At 36.9% G+C, this 21,482-nt stretch overlaps 1 protein-coding gene and 1 pseudogene across 1 annotated transcript in view; one reads left to right on the forward strand and one right to left on the reverse strand.

Annotated features, from left to right (window-relative positions):
• Positions 1-21,482, forward strand: part of LOC138304611 (tripartite motif-containing protein 2-like) — a 45,788-nt pseudogene that overhangs the window by 10,848 nt on the left and 13,458 nt on the right.
• The window catches only part of LOC138304608 (uncharacterized), a 32,908-nt gene that overhangs the window by 3,666 nt on the left and 7,760 nt on the right, over positions 1-21,482 (reverse strand). Inside the window, exons 2-10 of the mRNA XM_069244776.1 lie at positions 11,476-12,000; positions 9,884-9,946; positions 8,763-8,822; positions 6,727-6,810; positions 6,454-6,521; positions 4,356-4,574; positions 3,045-3,309; positions 1,394-1,548; positions 785-1,023 (exon numbers count right to left, since the gene is read on the reverse strand). Coding sequence (XP_069100877.1) covers positions 785-1,023; positions 1,394-1,548; positions 3,045-3,309; positions 4,356-4,574; positions 6,454-6,521; positions 6,727-6,810; positions 8,763-8,822; positions 9,884-9,946; positions 11,476-12,000 — 1,678 coding nt within the window. The remainder of the gene's footprint in view (positions 1-784; positions 1,024-1,393; positions 1,549-3,044; positions 3,310-4,355; positions 4,575-6,453; positions 6,522-6,726; positions 6,811-8,762; positions 8,823-9,883; positions 9,947-11,475; positions 12,001-21,482) is intronic.

The raw sequence follows: 21,482 nt of genomic DNA on the forward strand, positions 1-21,482 counted from the left end.
TTTAAAGATTATACCTATGTGACCCCTGTGACCTTGAATGAAGGTCAAGGTCATTGATTTTTACAAACTTTGTAACCCCTCATCTCAGCAACCAACAAGCCGAATATGAGTACCCTGGGCCTTTCGGTTATTGACAAGAAGTACCCTGGGCCTTTCGGTTATTGAGAAGAAGTCGTTTGAACGAAAGTTTAAATACGGCGGACGGCGCACGGCGCACGGCGCACGACGACGGACAAAACACGATGAGTATATATTTATGTAGGTCATCATGATCCTTCGGGTCAGATGACCTAAAAAGAGTGGAAAGTTTAATTCTCTTTAACCACCTGCAACGAAAAGGACAATGGTAAGCCATGACAACTTTCCTCTCAAGAGCAAAATTTTGTCCCACTTTGTAGATGTTGTACAGGAAATAACGTGCATTTAAAAGTATAAAACTTTCATTTACCAAAAAAGGATCCCACTAAGCAATCAGGCCCGGCACCATAAAACTTTTTAAGACAGATTTTTGTAAAGAGTAAAAAATCTGTCTGGAAATAGCTTGGTGCCGGGCCCTGTTCTGGGTAGCATTGGTTTTGACCACTTTAGAGGCCATAGTGAAAATGCAAAATAATGACCAAGGTGTATGCCTTTATTTGACTTAACCTTTTAGCATGTATTTTAAATCTTGATATTCTTAATGCATATTTGTGATTGTGAACCGTTACTGAATATTCATTCGTTGATGGTAATGAATTTGCTTGTGCTAATTCTGCATATATTTATATTATGTTCTTACACGTACCTTCACAATCAGCAAGGAAGGCTTCAAGACAGTAAACTGCCTTCTTTTCTAAAGCATGGTTATTGGAACCTTCAGGACTCCAGTCGATGGTATACATATCTCTCATGGTTCTAAAGCGAAGCGGTTCTTCTTTGTTGACAAATAAAGATTGCATTACCTCAGGTGCTAATTTCAAAGCATCAAGAAATCCACCAACCTTATTCATCCCATTTGTGAATTGGGTGAGCTCGGATTGGACTCTGGAATAATATAATAGATAATGTCATCAAGCATCCTGATTTTATTTCAAAATTTTCATTCGAATCCTCACAAATATCGTGTTGATGAAGTTTATACTTTTTTCGAGGAATCGATAAAGACCGTTCATTTAACTGCAATCTAATATGCAAATGACGTATACTCATAACACACTTAAACGACTGCATGACAAATTAAATATGATTTTTCTCTAAATATTTGTTTTCAATCGGACACTGTATTTCTTTAATTTTACTATGACAACAAAAACAATAATATTTCTTGATTTACTTTAATTAATTTACTTAATTTACTGTTATTACGATTGCCATTAGTATGGATTTTTGCTATACTTAATCATCAATTTCATACCTATAGGAAATTTCGTTATGCTTGAGAATGTCAACAAGCCGGTCTTTCTGTTCAAAGGACATAAAATTGTTGACTGGAACACTTTGCTCAAGAAGCCAATCTCCAATTTCCGCGACGACAGAAGAATATTCATCTTGGTTCGTGACATTTTGCAACTACAACATGATTAAAGAATGCAATAGTGAAATGCAAACATGAATAGTAGGATATGAAGTAGGTTTACTTCACGAAAGGACCTTTTAAAAACAAAAGGATTTTACCTATTCGAGAAGAAATGAGACAATTTATAGTTATTATTACAATGCATTACTTTTTGAACAAAAATAAGTATCAATATCGGTTGCTACTTGAACCACTCATCACGAGTTTGGTTTCTTCCGAGAGTTGTAACCTATTTCATAGCCCTAAAGAAATAAGGTATTTTGATAAAATAAACAAATTATGAGAAATAAGGCACGTTCTAAACATTCCACACGATTCCCATACGGATCGGAACACAATTTAAACAGAATGGAAGTCATCCCATAATTGAAAAATTATTATCAGATATTTCATATTTGCTATACAAAGATCAAATAAAGCTGTTTTCAACACATTGTGTTTACAGTATTTTGTTTTATATTCCAGGAAACAAACTTGTCTGTATTTTTAAAGAGAATTTTAAATTTTCAAATATAACCACGAAGCAAATTATTACCCATAAGTATTGCTCTACTTTTCGTATGAAAATAACACAAAAAATATTGACAAATTGTTATAGTTAAAAATCTTCGCACTGTTGAAATCCATGATCATATAAGTATAAAATGAACAGATCTAATGTGTACACTCGCTATACCAAAAACCGAGCAAAATTCCCGCTTTTATATTGAATCGTATTAAATACGTGATGTCACATATTGAGGTTATGCGCTAAAACATACTCCTCAATAGGTATTCCCGGTTGCCGTCAAGGAGGACAGTCGAAAGTGTTGTTTTTTTCGATCGCTAAAATACCATTTGAGAGATGTTTTCACCATTTATTATCTTCTTACTAGTATGAGATGTTGAGATTTTATACTAATTTTGTAACCGTTTTGAATATTATTTTAATTGTGTTGTTTGTTTTAATTGTCCTAGCTGACTTTTCTGTGTATGTCCTTTTTAAAGGGCCGCGGTGGTCAAGTGGTTAAGATATATTACAACAAGACCTCCATTTCTGGGTCGCGAGTTCGAATCCCATATGAGGCAGTTGCCATGTATTGACCGCTAGTCGATGGTTGTTTTCCGGATATTCCGGCTTTTCTCCACCATCAAACCTGGCACGTCCTTAAATGAACTTGGCTATTGATAGGACAAAACTACAACAATCAATCAAGTGTCCTTTTTAAAGGATCATTTAGTTTTTCCCCGTATTGTATTTAATTAGTTTATTATGCCATAATTGTTTCATCTTTTTTTAATATATGTGATTTCTGTTATTGAATTGTTATTTACAGAATATATTGTTTTCGTCTATAAGTAGAACATTGTGTCCCGAGCATAGGAATATAATTCATTCAAAATAATGAAATGCAAAAGTGATAGGTTATAATACACGTGTCCAATAAGCAAAATTTATGGAAAGACTCTACTACATAGAAACTAACGGTAGTAATAAAATATTTCTTACCCGCAAAATCTTCCCCCTTGTTTCCATATCAATTACACATTCCTCTACATTAGGAAGCGGACTTTTGACTTCTCCATTTACAATCAGCTCATAAACAATGGGATGCATGACTGGCATTCCTGGCCCTCCGTGTAAAAGGGAAAATGCAAACAGCTTCCCTGCCATCTCATAAACTCCATTTGCCAGTTTTTCAATATTATGGTTAAAGAAGTATCTATCAGTAGTACCTTGGAGTACACTTGAACTTAATTCCGACATCAATAATCTGTAAAACAAAGGGTTATACACGACTAATTAATGTTAATATATTTGTATTAGATACGTGGATTGGGGATATATCCATACAGTTTGGAACGTTGTCAAATATGTCTGGATATATTGTGGCGTTAATTGATCCCCATCTTTGTACAAGGGATTTCCTTTATTCCATTGAATGTATATAACATATATTATAAAGCATTTTTATCATTCACTTAAATAAAAAACGACATCTTTCACTCCAACAATATGTAGTTTTTGGTGTGCTTTCCCTTCTAACAAACAGAACACATTCATGTCTTTAATAAAGCAGAAGCATGCTGTGTTTTCCAGTGAATTCATGGGCTAATGTATGTTCACATGGAGGTCGATATTAAGCATCCCATTCCAAATTTAGGAACACCGATTCGATATTGCAATTATGACGATCGTTACATTGCTCAAACGTCGAATTGCATATAATTCAAGTGAATTATTGAATTATTTCGATACATTTCATGTAATGGCCTCATACCTCCCTGGACAGGTCAACAAGACTCTGTTTTACTGTTCATTAGCTTTTCGTTTTTAGAACAAAACAAAACAGGTGTAGCCGCAATTATTATTATTTCACATACTAGATTATGTTAATGTATATCTAATTTCCAGAGTTATAGTACCTTTAACATGAACATATCTAAAGCTCTGAATTGCATGACGTACTTATTATTATGTAGAGAGCAATGGCCTAATTTGCAGTATATATGTTAATAATTTGTATATACATATCGACAAATAATTCTTATTATGCTATGATTTCGAATTCATTTACCATCATCTGGTTCGATAAACATTTTGTATATTTTTTATATTTTTACACATTTTTTCCGTATTTAGTATTATTTACTTCTCGGTAGTTATAATCAATGGATATTGGTAAGTTGGTGAAGGGGTAATGACATATTGAAAATCAATGTTAACACATTATTATTGATGATATCATTTCTATTTCTTGTTTGTTTTATATTTTGTTAAAATTGAAATAATCCATAATTTTCAATAGATCAAACTTACCGCAAGAACTCTCGCTTAGGTCCACCGAGGTCGTCGCCGTCCTCGCCGCTGAAATTCACCTTAAAAGGCCGGCAGAAATTGAAATCATCTCTTCTCACTCGTCTCAAGGTGGATTGTAGTAACATTGAACGACAGACTAGCATTTCTGTGGCTGTTTCTTCTGTTAATAATGTCCTGTTACGCCACCATCGCAGGATTCCAACTTGATTCAGTTCAGATCTACAATATGTTTAATTGTGTACAAACGTAAAAAGAGAAAAAAAATACATTACAGTAGAATTAAACTAAATTGATATATATTTTATTTGACTCTGTTAGACAGGTTTACATTATGAATATATAATTATGAATTGATACCAAACTGATAGATTTTATTGTGCTTCTTCGGAAGACATCATATATAATTTGGGCTAAAATGCTTATCTGCATAATATATACAAATCAGCAAATTTTCACTCGCCAAAATTAACTTTCAGTTTTCATGGCCAAATCGTCAAGTATTATGACAACTAAAATATACCGCTTACGGGAAACACATACTCTAAATGCAATAAAAATGCTATAATATATCCCTTGCTTCGCAAATACCGTCCTTTCTGAACTAATGTGTTCTTGATATGCCAACAACAGCACACATCTTGTACATATTATTAATATACAATGTACTTCACAATCTCATTGTTAAGAAAAAAACATTTGCGTTTATATTAACTTAAAGGCCAACTTTCTTTCCGAAAAAAATAAAGTAAGGTTCTTAAAAGACACTTGTAAAAAATTACATCAATGACCTATTAGATGTGGTTATAAAATTTTAGTTCATTTCATTTGTCGTCTGTCGTAGTAATAGTCAACTAATAAGGACGACGGCGGGAAACATAATACAATCCGCGTTATGAAAATAAATTAGCATTTGATGATAAGTGCAGTAGACTTTACACAATTTTCAAGCTCGTTTTACATTCCCATTTTAAAAAATCAAAAGTCTTTTCGGAAAGGTAATGAGTCTTGAATTGAACGAATAAGAAAAATCTCTTAACTTAACTATAACGAAATGCTTATGTTGAAGAATATAAGACTAAAGACAAACAGAAACGTTAAAGTTTTCAAATAATGAGCTTAAATAAAATCTTGAAACTATAACCGGTTCAACATGGTAGTCTACGGTGTCATATATGTATAAATGTTTATTTAAATGAGGTAATGAGTTCATATACCATTCATGTTCACTCTTTGGACTTGAATATCCTTACATTAACAGGATGAACAAGTTCTTTAACCTTTACATGCAGCATCAAAATACCAATGTAATAGAGCATCGCATGTTTCATATAACAATCTTTGCGAAAGGTTTATTTCATCTGATCAAACTTATTCCATGTCCTTTCCAAAATGACAAAGAACAATGAACTTCGTATCATACGTTTATGCATGATACATGACCATATACTGTTTGATAGACACCTAGCCTGCTATCGATTAATTCATGAACTCATATCTTTAACGTTAAATCCATACAGCAACATCCCGATCACTGCCTGAAGGTTTTTACATCGCCCACACGTTATGACATATCTTTTTTCTTCCAAGTTGGACATGGGCTCCAGGCTTCTCCAATCAACATTTCAACTTTTTCTCGTGCAATTGTTTTTCGCGTTAAGGTTTTTATTGTAGAAGATCAATAATGGGGCATACAGTATGCAGACTGTTAGCAAACCTCTTTATCATGTTTGCATACGTAAAGTCTCCTTTGAAATATGTAAATGACTTCAAACAGACAACAAACGATAGATTGTGACTTTAATATACTAAATATTGGTAAACATCACTACTTCACACTTATAGCTTTCTCCTCAGCATTCGGGTAAATATCCGTTAAAGAACTTGTCAGTGTCGGATGTACAAGTACAAATAGAGATAGGTCGTAAGAAAGGATTGCGATAAAACCACGCGAATGCTATGTTTTTGCGTTTCACGGGTCATACAAAACTTTAACAAGAAAGAAAGTTCCGTTGTTCCCAAGTATTAATTTGTTAAAATATATACATGGGCATTTTCGTTACATTTTACTATGACTTCTTTAAAGTCATTAGATACTCACGGTCCGTCGAATGAACTACTTCCTGTAACATCAATCTCCGTTGATCTCCGTTGCAGTCGCAGTCTTTCCTAAAAATGGGAAATAATGAATAACTAGTTGAAGTTTGCAATCTTATTTTCTTACAAATTTTAGAAATAATATTTTGTACGTCTTATCATATTTCTTAATGTTTGTGTAAATAACATTGAATTTGTGTAAATAATGTACATGTGTGTTAATTACAATGTTTGACTTTTATATTTTCATCGTAGAAAGTCCAAAAACCAATGTCACCTGCAATATTCCCCGCCTCCTAAATCTAATTGGTGGCGTATCCGTGGCCTCGAACTCATCACTGCTGTCTTGTGTGCTGATGTCCTTTAAATAATGGATAGGCTTATGGAATTATAGATAAGTGTAAAAAAATGTGTTGATTTCTCGCACAATTTCAAATTAACCCGTCGAATTTATATTGAATTTTAAAGATTGTTTGACTGCATACTTAATGCTATAGAACAATAAAAAAGGCAATAGTTTCACTATGACAAAGAGAAACAACACGCCTGCACCTCATCCACGCAACACATCAATAGGACGTAAATCTAATCATCAACCAATCAATATCCTTACTTTATTTAGAACTTTTAAAAACAAAATTTATGTGGTTAAATAAAGGTGTCCGATTAATTTTCTTAGAACACTGCCATATCTGGAAAAAAGTTCCGTTAGATCTCAATGGTGAAAGGCAAGTGGTAGGTTAAGCAAGTCATAATAATCATTTCAAAATTTTCTTTTTAAATTACGTCTTCAGATTTCAAACTCGATTAATTAACTATCGTAACGTAGACACACATACATCTTAGGCTACACTACGTCACATTACATTATTGTGCGATGATCATGAGCTGTGCTGATGTACGCTATTCGCTTAAGGTTTATGTAGGTTGAAGCAGGCGTTGCTGCATTTTTATATGCATTAATCAAAACGCTAAGCTACGAAAAGATATATTTTCCACGTTTTGATCAAGCCTCGACTAGCGTACGCGCTACGTTAAATAGTGGAATACTTTAGTCGAATTGGTACTTTAGTCTGTACGCTCAGAGTCATTACATTTTGGTACTCTCCTAAAGGTAAGGCCACCCTTTGGTTGGTTATGCTATGCTATTAGTGAAAACATGACTCCCCTAATAATACACGCATGACAATATGTCAACATTATTGTTATTATTGTGCAATGGTCTCTTTATCCTATCTTTCCAAAACGGCTTCTGATTTTAAAAATGTGAATTTAAAACGATATTGATATTTCTGAAGAGACTCTAAAGCGATTAGCTTAACGTTTATACTACACGTATCATCACCCTCTGAACAATTTAATCAAAATCATTAAATGTTAATTTTCCCGCCGTCGTCCTAATAACCGCGTGTTAGTTGACTATCACTACGCCAGACGGTAAAGCAGCGACTGTTAATAATGATTACGTAAGAGTTCTTGCATCTGCTTGGTGTTCAGGTTGATCTGCATCTGATGCCATCGATACCAATTTTCATATGTTAATATATCTCTTTCAAGAAACTTTTCTCAATTTTTTTTCTTTTTTTTTTCTGAAATCCGATGAACGGGAAAAAGAACAAAAATAATATGAAACTTACCTCAATTTGATTTCTCAATGCGTACGAAATTAAGTAAATGCTTATTTAGTACACTGTTTAATGAAATCCTTGTTTTAGTTCCTCTGTCAGGCTGGCTTGATAATATGCAAATGAAGTATCAATGGGTTTGGGTTTTCGAAGTTTGGTACATTCGCATTTTGGCGTTCTAGATGTAAACAAAATGGCTGACAGAAAACGTGTGAGAAAAAGAGCTTTATCAGAATTGGCAAAAAATGCAATATTTTAATTCTGATTTACTCCTCAGATTCATAGAAGGTACTGTTTGCTTTGATGATTACTGTCACTTCCGTGTCGGGACTGCCACTAGTTCTCTGACATTTTGTTGTACGCTCCTATTTGTTGATACGACCTAGTTTTGGAAATAAATGACGTAACTGTCCTTTGTAAAGCTTGACTGAACTCTATTTATAGACGAGTGTTTTTCCGGTCGAGCTGACCAAATGACCACCCATAGTTTTCGCTGTAGCATTGAAAATGATCTGAAGATATTACCTAAGTACAGGGGAAATTCCAATTTCGTTGCCATTATATTTTGTTGGGCGAAACCTACCTTTGGAGAAGATCGTTTTATTACATGTAGTTGTAATAAATAGAGTTTTTGAATTCGATCAAAAACTTGTTTTATATGATATCCAAATTTGTATTTCCTTTTTACCTGGACATTCACAGCAGCTGATGTCGTCGCTTCTTCTTCTGGCCGTTGGATCACCGAGTCCTGCGGAAATACAAAACATGTAGCTTCACTTGAAAATATTATCATTTTGCTGATAGCGATTCATTTTCTTTAGTAATTGAAGAATCATTGAAATATTTTAAACACGTGAATTTATTTGATATTTTGAGAATATATTTCATGGTTGCTAAAATGCAATCTGTCGTTTTCACTTAAATATATTTATTATGTTATCATACACACAAGCATATTGTATCAAATCACAAGTAGATGATTGGCTATATCTATTCAAGATTATATATGATGGTCATTCCCAATGCTAGATGCTATATGTTCATGACTTGGTTACATTTACGATATTAACCGGCCACTTCATTTTTAAGAGGGAACACAGGTACGTTGTAATGTATGCAGGTTGAATATGTCAAGGCCCGTTCCTCCTTTATGTGCCTATCGTACAAAAACAAGAGGCCAAGGGCCTTTACGGTCATCTGACAACATTGGCAACAAACCAATAGAAAACTATTTTGATACATGTCATTGCCACCATCCTGGTTTTGGAACGACCTCAAAATATCAACACTTGATCGGGACCAGGTCAGGATCATTTCAGGCATGTTTCAGGTAAATCCCACCTGTGGCAAATGTGAGAAGTTTACTTACGGCGGACGCCGAAGCACTGGTCAGATGACCTAACAATGAGGGGGTAAAAGGCTACGAACAGGGGTACCAATCTGCGTCATCATACGACCGCCACTTTGCATTGCCTCATCTGTATGTTAGTCAAATACTATTGTCAAATTATCATCTTATCTACTATTGTCAAATTATCATCTTTATCGACTATTGGCGTGAAAAAGATCAGGTTCATGGAACCCAGACAAACATACCCAGGAGAGATTGGTAGCGATGAGGCGATACAAAATGTCGGACTAGTATTCCCATTCAAAATATAGCCGGTTGACGAAGTAAATTATTTCCCTCGTGATAGGTTACATCTTTTAGGCGGCGTGACAAAGCATTCAATAACCTACCACTCCCTATCTGAGGTGCGAGACAAACTAATGACAATATATCAACATAATTGTGTATGAACTCTTTACCTGGACATTCACAACAGCTGATGTCGTCGCTACCTCTTCATCTGTCCGTTGGATCACCGAGTCCTGCGGAAATACAAGACATATAGCTTCACTTGAAAATATTATTATTTTGATAAAATCGATTCATTTACTTTATCGTTAAATCCAGCCATGGAATATTTTATAGCAAATCCGAATAATTACGGTTTTTTGTGCAATTTGTTAAATCTAACTCTACGCTGTTAAGCGCAGTAAGAATTGTGGTAGAAATATCTGCAATTTTATAGAAACTTTTCTATCCAATAATACATACGTATTATTCACAGGAAAGCATTTCTGAAATTAACGAAAATATCTAAGTTAAGGGATTTTCCTATTTTGTTTGTTTGTTTGAAGTTTAACGCCCCATCGACAGCCAGTTAATTTACGGCCAAACTATAGCATTAAAATACAACAAAAGTACAAGTTTCAAAACATATTTAAAGGAAACAAATAAGCAATGTCGTTGTAAAATGAATTCTGATTTGTTATGGGTGTTTAAAATGTTGTGAATTATTAAATGGTTTTTTAATTAAAAGAAAGGACAGTCATGCGAAATAAAGAAAAGACGATAAAAAGGGAATTTTCCTAAACTTCTTAAATAACTTCCTTAATATTCAGAAATCTGATCGCATGTTATAAATTTTTGCTAGCCAATGAATATATCAAAATATAAAATATTGTTTTTGACCGAATAAATATTGATATGTGAAATAGTCATACCAAAGTGTTACGAGAGTTTGTATCAATTTTTTATTAGTATGACAAGAAAAAAGACTTAAATTAATTGTCTGGACTTTAAGGTGATTTTAATTGTTTCAGTTTCGTCCCTTTTCATTTCGTTTCGTTTTGCTTTCGTTACGCACTTTACAGGTACCCGCTTCGCCCGTCTCCATACAGTGCCGCAGGCCTTGATTCGGTAGCAAAAATAGTTCTGGAGAGCTAATGTTACTTCTACCTGATTTGCGACTCCAAATTAATATCACTGTCCGCTTTGCGAATTCTATGATTTAGTACCAATTGTTGACCTGCATGTGACGTCACGATTCCTTGTGCTCATCTTCGCTTGGTAGAACGTTTAAGTTACTTTTGAAATCATTTATAGAATGAAATTTTCAAACGTTTAACTATCATTATTTAAAAAAAAAACATATTAATGCACATGCATTAGCGAAATATCATTTACATAGATGTACAAAATGTAATCATTGCTGCGGTAAGTAATCTCGAAGCAACTCTTTAACTAGATGAGGTTCGACCGGAAGTACGAAAATTTTTCGTCACTTGATGTATTCATCTCGCTGTTATGTACTAATGTTTACATTTCCGTTGTGTGTTTGCTATATAACGTTACTTGCGAATTTGACGTTCATTTTTTGTATAAACGTCATTTTGACTCTTACGAATACATTGACTGTAAATGAGATCAAGGCAAATACAGAAAAAAAATTGAAATGTAAATATAGGAATTTTTTTTTGTTTCTGTTGTTCGCTTGTGTATGAACGGCATTTTTTTACAAATATTTCAACATGTCGTGCTGACGCTCACTCTTTAAATTAGAAGAAATGCTTACCTTTCTTTTCGTGTAAAGATAGACCCGAAGGATCCTTAATTTGGATTCACAATACAGGTCTGTCACTGTTGAATTTGGATTGATATCAGCACCTTTGAAGTCCTTTAATGAGATATCAAAGTCCTCCATGTTACCTTTCTGACTTTCCCCATTTGGGAAAAAAGTTTCACGCGCATGCGTCATCAACCCATCAAATGGGAGAGTCTTATTAACACTAAGATGGCGAACGCCACCACCACTGTTTTGTCGGACCTGTTTGAAGCCATTTGTATCATAGTCCATCCAACCGAGTTCTACACGTCTGCTTTCCTTCTTGGCACACATGTTCCCGCTTTTAAAGCCCTTTTTGCTTTGCCATTTTTTTCTGAGTTCTGCCAACGACTGTCCAAAAGCAGACACCGTTTGCCGATCGCCACCCTGTGCGCATGTGCGGCAAAATGTGAATACAGCCACTCTGTCACCATATGCCGGTATAAATTCTTTCAATTGGTCATCAGTCATCATTGCGACTACATTACTATCAATCTGGAATGAATAATAAAACACTATATTGGTTAGTATTACGTCAAGTACTAACGATATAGTGGAACAGAAAAGGCGAGTTTATACAGAGGACAATGGTAATGTAACAAGAAGCCCAGATGGTCCCGTACCACTGATTTGGTTTGCCGCCTAATGTTTAAGTACAGTTCAAACGTGTATTTCCCCGCGATGACAACTTGCAATAGTACAAGACTTTACTATTTCAGCATTCAATAAATTGGCCGATGAAGGCTTGGTCTCAGCTATGGATTCCAAGGACGAGAAAAACGCACTGAGAAAAAACAATCAATCTCTTTTATAGCTGAATCAAACAAATGTCAAAACTAAATTAAGGTGAAAGCATCTATATCTTCAAATTCGTGAAATGGAAACTTTACCATATCATCCAAAATGGCGAATACTACTGTGCATACTAGTCTATATAGATGAGAAATGGCACATCTTTCCTCTTTAAGAGGCGCCCCATTACACCAACTGACAATGGAAAAAATAAGGTCCGACACCGAATTCAGTTTCAACTACATTGTATACTGGATCCCGTCTACGTTACCTCCCTTGTGTATGCTACACAGAATACAAAGACAGAACACGAGGTTTTTTTTCATTACTTTGAGCTTATAAGCTCATCAGTTTTGGATACAAAACATAATATTTACATGAATATCCAAGAACAAACAAACAAACAAACAAATATGCATATAGGGATTGGATTTCGTTTTTATGTTTACCATGCTTGTATGGAGCAATTCCTCTAAGAATATATTCTATGGAGCGCGTTAGCGCCCCATATTGAATATATTCTTAGAGGAATTGCTCCATACAAGCATGGTAAACATAAAAACGAAATCCAATACCTATATTTACACTCACACGACTTTTTATTTAAATTTTATGCAATAAAATCGTCATTTGAAAGTGACGTAATTATTCAATAAAAGTCGGTCAAAAGTGGGAGGAGCTTACTCAATTGAACAGCGAATGATGACGCTTCACGTAAGGTAGAATTATTCATCCGCGACGACAAAAAAGTTCAATATTTTAGAGTAAAATAAACATGACAAACAAAATAAATTTCAGAGATAATTTTATTTAATCAGATCAGAACTTTAAATATATTCAATTTTGCTAAAAGTTAATATATAGCGTAATAACAAAAAGAATTTGTACACGGCCACATGTGTGAACTCGGTGACCGTTAGGCTATTGTGCAGCGAGGCGAAGCTGACGCACGCTTACACACTTGAGTTTGCCGAAGTTGTCAAAACACCGATTTTCAAGTAGCTCAATGTGTTTGAGATGTCGTCTGACTTGACGATATTACATCCTTGTGAGCCATGTGATTATATAATCTACGCTTAGATCCATATCGCCATCGATAGATGAAACAAATTCACCTGTGTTCGATGGATACAATGTATTTGTGGTGACGCTAAACTGTCAACACGTGGATTATTCTTCTTCTTCTTATGTGTACGGGACGCCGTCAAAGTATGACGATTATGTCACGGGGAACCTGTAGGGGTGCAAGGGTGTGAAAGGATTAGATTTGTGATTTTTTTTTTAGTATATAGATAAAAGGTGTGTGCAGAACTATTTTGTGAGGGCTTCAAGGGCTACGTTGGAAATATGTGCCTTGAAGTCCTCGAGTGTAGTGCATTGTACTGCTGCTACAGGGAGGAGATTCCATTGTGTTATTGTTTGTGGGAAAAATGAGTATTTGTATGTGTCCTTTGCAGCAGAGATTTGTCTGAAGCAGTGTGGATTGGAGTGTCTGGTTCTGTGGTCTACTGGTATGAGTATGGTCTGGTATTCGACGGCAACTATATTGTGTATTATTTTGTAGAAAAGTATCAATCTTGTGTGTAGCCGTCGTGTCTGTAGTGTTGGCCAGTTGAGTTGATGTATCATGTTTGTAACTGAACTGGTGTCGTGATATTTGTTGTGAACATATCTTGCTGCTCTGCGTTGTGTTTTTTCTATCTGTTGAATTTGGTGTGTGTTGTGGGGGTCCCATATGGAAGAGCAGTATTCCAGTTTGGGTCGAACTAGTGCTTTGTATGCGTGTGCTTTTATGTGTGGTGAATTAATTTTTAAGTTGCGCTTTAAAAACCCTAGTGATCTGTTTGCATTTGCGGTGATATTATTTATGTGCAAGTCCCATTTTAGGTTTTTTTTGTAGTGTTAGTCCTAGATATTTGCTTGAGTTTACTTGCTCGAGTGTGTGATTGTGGAGTGTGTAGTTGTGGTGTATTTTGTTGCGTTTTGGTGTAACACTGATTATGTTGCATTTATCTGGGTGAAATTTCATTAGCCAGTCTGTTTCCCATTGTGCTGCTGCGTCCAGATCTTTCTGTAGTTTTATTGTGTCGTCTTTGTTGTTTATTGTTTTGTATATAATACTGTCGTTTGCGAATAGTCTTAGTGTGCTGTACTGCATGTATTGATGGAAATCGTTAATGTATATGAGCGGTGCATGTTTTATAATACATGATTAAATTCTCAAAGAACAAAGACAAGAGGATATGTTTATAACTGACCTCTATCAGAGGGTCTCACGCCCGTCCACCTCAAAGGCTCGATCGTAGGACGAACATAGGCACAGAGGTAATGTTTACATTTGACACCCATCATTTTTAACAAAAATGAAAGCACGTCGCCCCGGTCGGGATATTTTTACGTTTCTTCATACAATTGTTAATTCAAAAATTGTTTGAATCATATATAAATATAAAACATGTATATATTGTTTACATTTTTCCAAAATTCTATGAAAAACAACAATATACACGTAATGTTGCGTCAAAATGTAAACAAAGCCATGTGTTTCTTTTAAAAAAGTAGTCCTTTACGTTGCACAGAACATTTTCATACGCAAGTTCAAAGTTCAATGTTACCATGCAGTTATGGTAAACAAAATCGGCTAGTATTAGCGTATAGTTGGTGACCAAGCCTAGCAAGTGTAAATATACATACATACATACATACTGGTTTTATTAGTTTAACGTCCTATTAACGACGTGCCAGGTCTGTTGATGGAGGAAAACCGGAGTACCCGGGGAAAAACCATCAACCAGCGGTCAGTACCTGGCAACTGCCCCACATGGGATTCGAACTCGCGACCAAGAGGTGGAGGGCTTGTGGTAATATGTCGGGACATCTTAAACACTCGGTCCCTAAATACGGTCCCTACATACATACAAATGTACGTACGGCACCCCCCCCCCCCCCCACACACACACATTGCAACAAACGCAGCGTTAATTGAGACATAATACAGCATAATGTGTACTGAGTAAGTGCAATGACTTATATCTACATTGCCACTGCAGTCCCACTACGTACATGTAACCTTACCAAGCGCAGTTGGCAACCATCAGCCTATTAACTGCCATAACAGAAAATGGCTGTTCAAATGGCTGTTCCGTCCTTAATGATAACGAGTTGTTGATTCATTATAGATGCAAAATCTCTTATCATCACGACATTGTTATCAAATGTCAAAAGAAACATTGAACGCATTAAAGTTGGCATTCATAGCCAATATTATTAGTTATACAGTTTGTTAGTGACCTAATAAGGAAAAATATTGGGTCTAAAATAAACTTGTATCGGGCGAGGCGTTGCTAATGACGTTAGAGACAAAGAACGATAACTCTATCGTCCAAACCTGATACGATTTCTACTAACCTAATACGACTATATATTGGATATCACGTGACGTCATTTTAACTAATAGGAATACAAGATTCTTGTCTGAGGCGGCATAAATTTACATCTCCGTTGCGTGTTTGCTATATTACGTTACCAACTAATTTGATGTTCAGTTTTGTATGAACGTCATTTTAACGCGTACGGATAAATTGGCGGTAAATGAAATCGAGTTATCGTACATGTACATTGTATGTACAGGGGCAGAACAGCCGTCAGTCAGCTCTTCTCATCGCCAGGGCAACATAAATATAGAACGGTAAATGGACATTGGTAAGATTAAAATCGGCGAGATTGATATATTTTTTTCATGTACAAGATTAAATGGTTTGAATTTTATCATAAAAGCAATCTATGTAGCTTCAAATACAAAACATGCTGCGCAGTGCTAACAGTGCAGTGAATGTTACTCCAACAATGTTAGAGGTATAGCACGACGAGACACTTTTGGAACATTACGTCGTGTTTAGTCAGCAAAATAACGTCCGATAAAAAAACGGCTGACCAGTCGACTCTCATGTTATGGGAGTACAGTGGTTGCTCGATTTAACAGGGACCCGGTTTCGACGAAACAGTTGGTATCTGTATACGAAATCAAACATTTTATAATTCACTATCAATGATTGCATAATGTAAATGAATGTTGTATTTTCGTCTGGTAATCCTTTGTAGCTGATATTTAAATACTGATTGACTAAACCTTGTTTGAAACCGAGCCCTTTTGACTACGGCAGTATGTTTGAAGCTCGATAAAATATGTTAAATGAAGGATTTAGTCGCTGATCATTGGAAGACTTCGGTATTATTCTTGAAAGGCCTCATTGCCAGCTGGAGTTTTAGAATTACCCTCTGTTGTCGAGTGGCTTTTGACACGCACGAAACTGGAGTCTTTATGGAATCTATCGTTTCTACATGTATGTCCCATTATGTATACTGTTCATTTGTGGAAGTTCGCTATGGAATGCATGATGTGGGCCTACTGGATGCGCGAGAGTATGTGATGGAGCTAGTGTGTGTATGTGTGCTGTAGTGGAACGATTGTGAGTTAGGAGTGAGAATGTTTTACCTGTAAATATAATGGTTATATGTTGTCGTCGCTGGGATCACTCGTCTGTTGTGTACTATGTCTACCATGTTGTACGTGTGTATTTCCGTCGTGCGTTAGATGTCGTGTGATTGGATGTAAGTGAGGGTGGGTGTGTCTATCTGTCGGCGCCGGTGATTGGCCCAGCTGGGTCAATATACCACTGGCGCACGTGTGACCGCTGGGCAGTCTAAAGTAGCTTCGTTGAGCTGGGGGCTGTCCAGTGGATGTTGTTGTATGTAGTCTCTGTGTGAGGGTTGCTTGTTGTACTGAACTTCAATGGTGAGTCCATGTTAAACTGTGTCACTGTCATGTCGTGTGTGTAATATGTGCGTGCATTGTTGGGAAGAAGCCGGGCGCTGTCCCTTTCTATTTGTATGTGTCCTAGCGGCGGCCTAGGTAAGAGGGCGGCGTGCACGTGTGTGTATAATGTATGTATGTCACCTTGCACCTACAGTTTAAATAATTAATAAACTTATAGAAACGTTCACGTGAGTTCTTTGTTTCTTGCATCTGGTATTTATGCCTATAAGGCCCGAAACCCCTTGCCAGAACCTGGGTCAGGTGTGGTAAGACGTGCGATACGCTTACAAGTGGTGCTGTGAGCAAAGCTTGGGTTAATTTCGGGTTCTTTAATATGTATATTTTTATGTGTTGCATGTTTCACTCTGTTTTGTATGTATTTGCACTTTAGGTCGGATCTCTGTTTTTCAAATTACCTTTTTATCCATTGTTATTTAGTTAGTATTGTAGTTATAATTACTAACTCATTATGGCATATTCTAGCGGAGTTCAAGGTAGAACCTTTGGTGGAGGTGATATGCCTAAAACTCCTGTTAACCCGGTACGTTCGGTTCCTTCTTTGAATGGGGATAGTGGTAGGCATACTGTATCGGAGGGTAGTAATTTTACGTTCCCTGTTCAGACTTCTGGAGGTAGGTTACCTGTAGGTATTGGGCGTGGGCGTGGTTTACGGTTACATAGCGTGTCATTTCCTACTCAAGGTCAAATGTCAGTTGAGGCCCCGATTAGGCATAGGGCTAGCGTAAACACAGAGCACGTGGTTTCTGACCCTTTTCAAGCTCCCGGTATTTATAGGGATGAATCTTTTGAGGAAGGTGTAAGACCTGAAATGTACTCAACTCCAATAGTTAATGGGGATGTGGAGTGTAGAGATAGTCTAGTTTCAGAGTCATTGGCTTATAGGGAGGTTCCATGTTGCCCTACATTTTCTCTATCTGTATCAACCTCAGGATTTGCCCCAATTTACTCTAGTGCCAGTAACGTGAATGTTGTCCCTGTGAGTAGTGTGACAAGCACAACTGCTGCCCATCCAAATCCTTTTGATAGAAGCTTACCCCAGCTACCCTCAGTAAAGCACTTGCCATCTGTAAATTTAGGTAATTTATCCGTGGGAACAAAAAGGAAAGAAAAGGAACCCCAAACTTATGACGGTACAACTAATTTCCAAGATTTTCTGATTCATTTTGAGCAAATTTCTAATTGGAATGGGTGGACAGATGTAGACAAGGCTCAACAAATTACTATGTGTTTAAGGGGGTCTGCCCAGAGGGTACTTTCAGAGTTAAGGCCGTCAGAGATGTCCAGTTTTGGGAGGGTGAAAGAGGTGATGATAAATCGGTTCGATCCTCCAGGTAGGGAAGCCGCCTATAAGTCGGAATTTAGAAATAGACATAGGAAAGAAGGGGAAAGTCTAGTTGTTTACGGGGAAGCGTTGAGATTAGCTGCCCGTAAGGCTTACCCTCATAGGCAACTTGAGTTGTTAGAAGGTGATTTAGTGGATCAATTTATTGATGGTTTGAATAACTATGACGTCGGTAGGCATGTTCAGTTCTCCCATGTTAAAACTCTAGATCAAGCTGTAAGTTCTGCTATCGAGTATGAGTCATTTAGTGCGAGGCATGTAGGTTCAATTCCTGTACGGAAACCTAGGGATTTAAATCCAGAAGCCCCAGCATTTGTACAGGCAGTGTCAAATGAGGCTGTTAAACCTAGTGAGGTTAGTACAGAGCCAGACTTAGCGTCATTGATTTTAGAACAGTTCCAAAAGTTAAATAGGAAGCTGAATTCCAGGAATCAGCAGGCTAGATCTAAGAACCCTAGTGGTGTACCTGTATCACAGAGACATTGTTATGTTTGTGGAGAGTTAGGGCATTTGTCCTATGATTGTGCTAAAAAGGGTGGTGAGCCGAAGCAAGGTTTAAACTAGACAGAGCTGGTCTCGGGGCCAGAGTACCAGCTCCTATTTCTGAGGGTGAAGGGCCCATTGTTGTGTTGAATACCATTCAGCCGAGTTTGTTTGCTAGTGTGGGAATAGGTAGTTCAAATCTTAGTTTACTAGTAGACTCGGGTTCCTCGGTAACTTTGTTAGATGTGGAGATATATAACAAGTTGAGGGGAAGGCACAAGCCTGAGTTAAAAAGTTGTAATCTTAAGTTGTCAACCGCCTCGGGTAGTAGCCTGATAGTTTTTGGGAAAGCAGATTTCACATTTAGTATAGGGAGTCAGAGCTTTGTACAGGAAACAGTTGTTGCTACACTCCAAAGTTTACAGGGTATCCTAGGGATAGATTTCTTAACTAGCCATAAAGGAAATTTGAATTTTGGTGACAATACCCTACAGTTAGGAGGTCGTACAGTGAATCTAAATGCAGAGTCTGTTAGTCAGTGTGCACGCATTAGAGTGTCTAACACAGTATCTATTCCCAAGAACTCTGAGTGTTATTTTGCGGGTTATGTGGATGGAGATATAGAAGGTGAACTAGGCATTGTTGAACCTACCAAGTTAGTGTACAATCAGGGCCTGTTGTTGGCTAAGACTTTGATATCACCCCAGAAGGGAAGGGAGGTAACTCTGTCAGTTTTGAATTTGACTTCACAGGATATTAAGATACAGGGCAATACTTTTGTTGGTAATGTTCACTCTGTTGATCAAGTACATGAGGTTGTTGAGGAAAAGGTAGAGACAGGTTCGTGTCTTCCTGCACATTTACAGGATGTTTTGGATAGAACTTCTGATGAACTTAGCACAGATCAGAAATCAGAGGTTAGGGACTTATTACATGAATTTAAGGATATATTTGCTGGTCCTGAAGGAACTTTAGGGAACACTAAACTGGTAGAGCATAGTATTGATACCCAGGATTTTTACCCCATTAAAATACCTCCTAGAAGGATATCTCCTGCACAGAAGGAAGTTGTAGAGAAGGAGTTGGATAGTATGTTAGAGAAAGGTGTTATAAAACCCAGTTCTAGTCCATGGTCTGCTCCAGTTGTGTTGTGTTCTAAAAAGGATGGTTCCGTACGCTTTTGTATTGACTATAGGAAGTTGAACTCAGTAACTAGGAAGGATGCTTATCCGCTTCCTAAGATAGATGAAGCAATAGAAACTTTGTCGGGTATGAAGTGGTTTTCAACCCTAGATCTGGCTAGTGGGTATTGGCAGTGCAGTATGGAGGAGGGTAGTAAATCTAAAACAGCTTTTGCCACCCATAAGGGCTTGTATGAGTTTAATGTAATGCCATTTGGTCTATGCAACGCCCCAGCTACTTTTTCAAGGTTAATGCAGTTGGTTTTAGGAGGATTACAGTGGTCCAAGTGTCTTTGCTATCTCGACGATGTTATTTGTTTCGGTGCTTCATTCGAGTCTGCTATGTCCAACTTGAGATGTGTCTTTGAGTGTCTGCGTACAGCCAACCTGAAATTAAAACCGAAGAAGTGTACTTTATTTCAAACTCGGGTATCGTATCTAGGCCATATAGTGTCAGAAGCTGGTATAAGCTGTGACCCTGAGAAGGTGAAAGCGGTCAAAGATTGGCCCCAACCTGCATCATCAACCGAAATTCGCAGTTTTTTAGGCTTAGCGGGTTATTACAGGAAGCATATTCCGTTGTTTTCTGAAATCTCAGCTCCCTTAACAATGTTAACTAGAAAGGGGAAGGTGTTTTCATGGGACGAGAAATGTCAACATGCATTTGAGACCCTCAAAGATTTGTTAGTGTCAAGTCCGATTCTGTCATATCCCCAAAGTTCAGGCACATTTATTTTAGATTGTGATGCTAGCAATTTTGGTATGGGTTGTACCCTTAGTCAAATTCAGAAGGGGGAGGAAAGGGTCATCGGGTACGCCAGTAAAACTCTCAGTAGGTCCCAGCAGAACTATTGTACCACTCGTAGAGAGCTACTAGCCGTTGTTACCTTTTTGAAACATTTTAGGCATTATATCGCAGGTACCCATTTCATCATCCGTACGGATCATGCATCCTTAACATGGTTAAAAAACTTTAAGGAGCCAGAAGGGCTGTTGGCTAGGTGGATTAGTGTTGTAGACATGTATGATTATGAAATCCAGCATCGTCCAGGTTCTCAGCATGGAAATGCTGACGGGTTATCACGTAGGCCTAGGAAACAGTGTGGTAGAACAGGGTGTCCCGACTGTGTAACTTCTTCTGTTCATGTTGTCTCCTCAGTAGACGAAACAAATATGTCTGAAATGGAGAGCCAGCAACTTTTCTCAAATTGGTTAGATACATGGGGAGTTGTGAAGCTGAAGGCTGAACAAGCTAGGGACCCAAATATTGCTAAGTTTAAACAACTTAAGGCTGATAGGTCAACTAAACCAAAACGAGATGAAATGCTTGGTTTTTCTTACG

The sequence above is a fragment of the Argopecten irradians genome, chromosome 12 (genome assembly GCF_041381155.1).
Source record: "Argopecten irradians isolate NY chromosome 12, Ai_NY, whole genome shotgun sequence".
In the NCBI taxonomy this organism is placed as follows: Eukaryota; Metazoa; Mollusca; class Bivalvia; order Pectinida; family Pectinidae; genus Argopecten; species Argopecten irradians.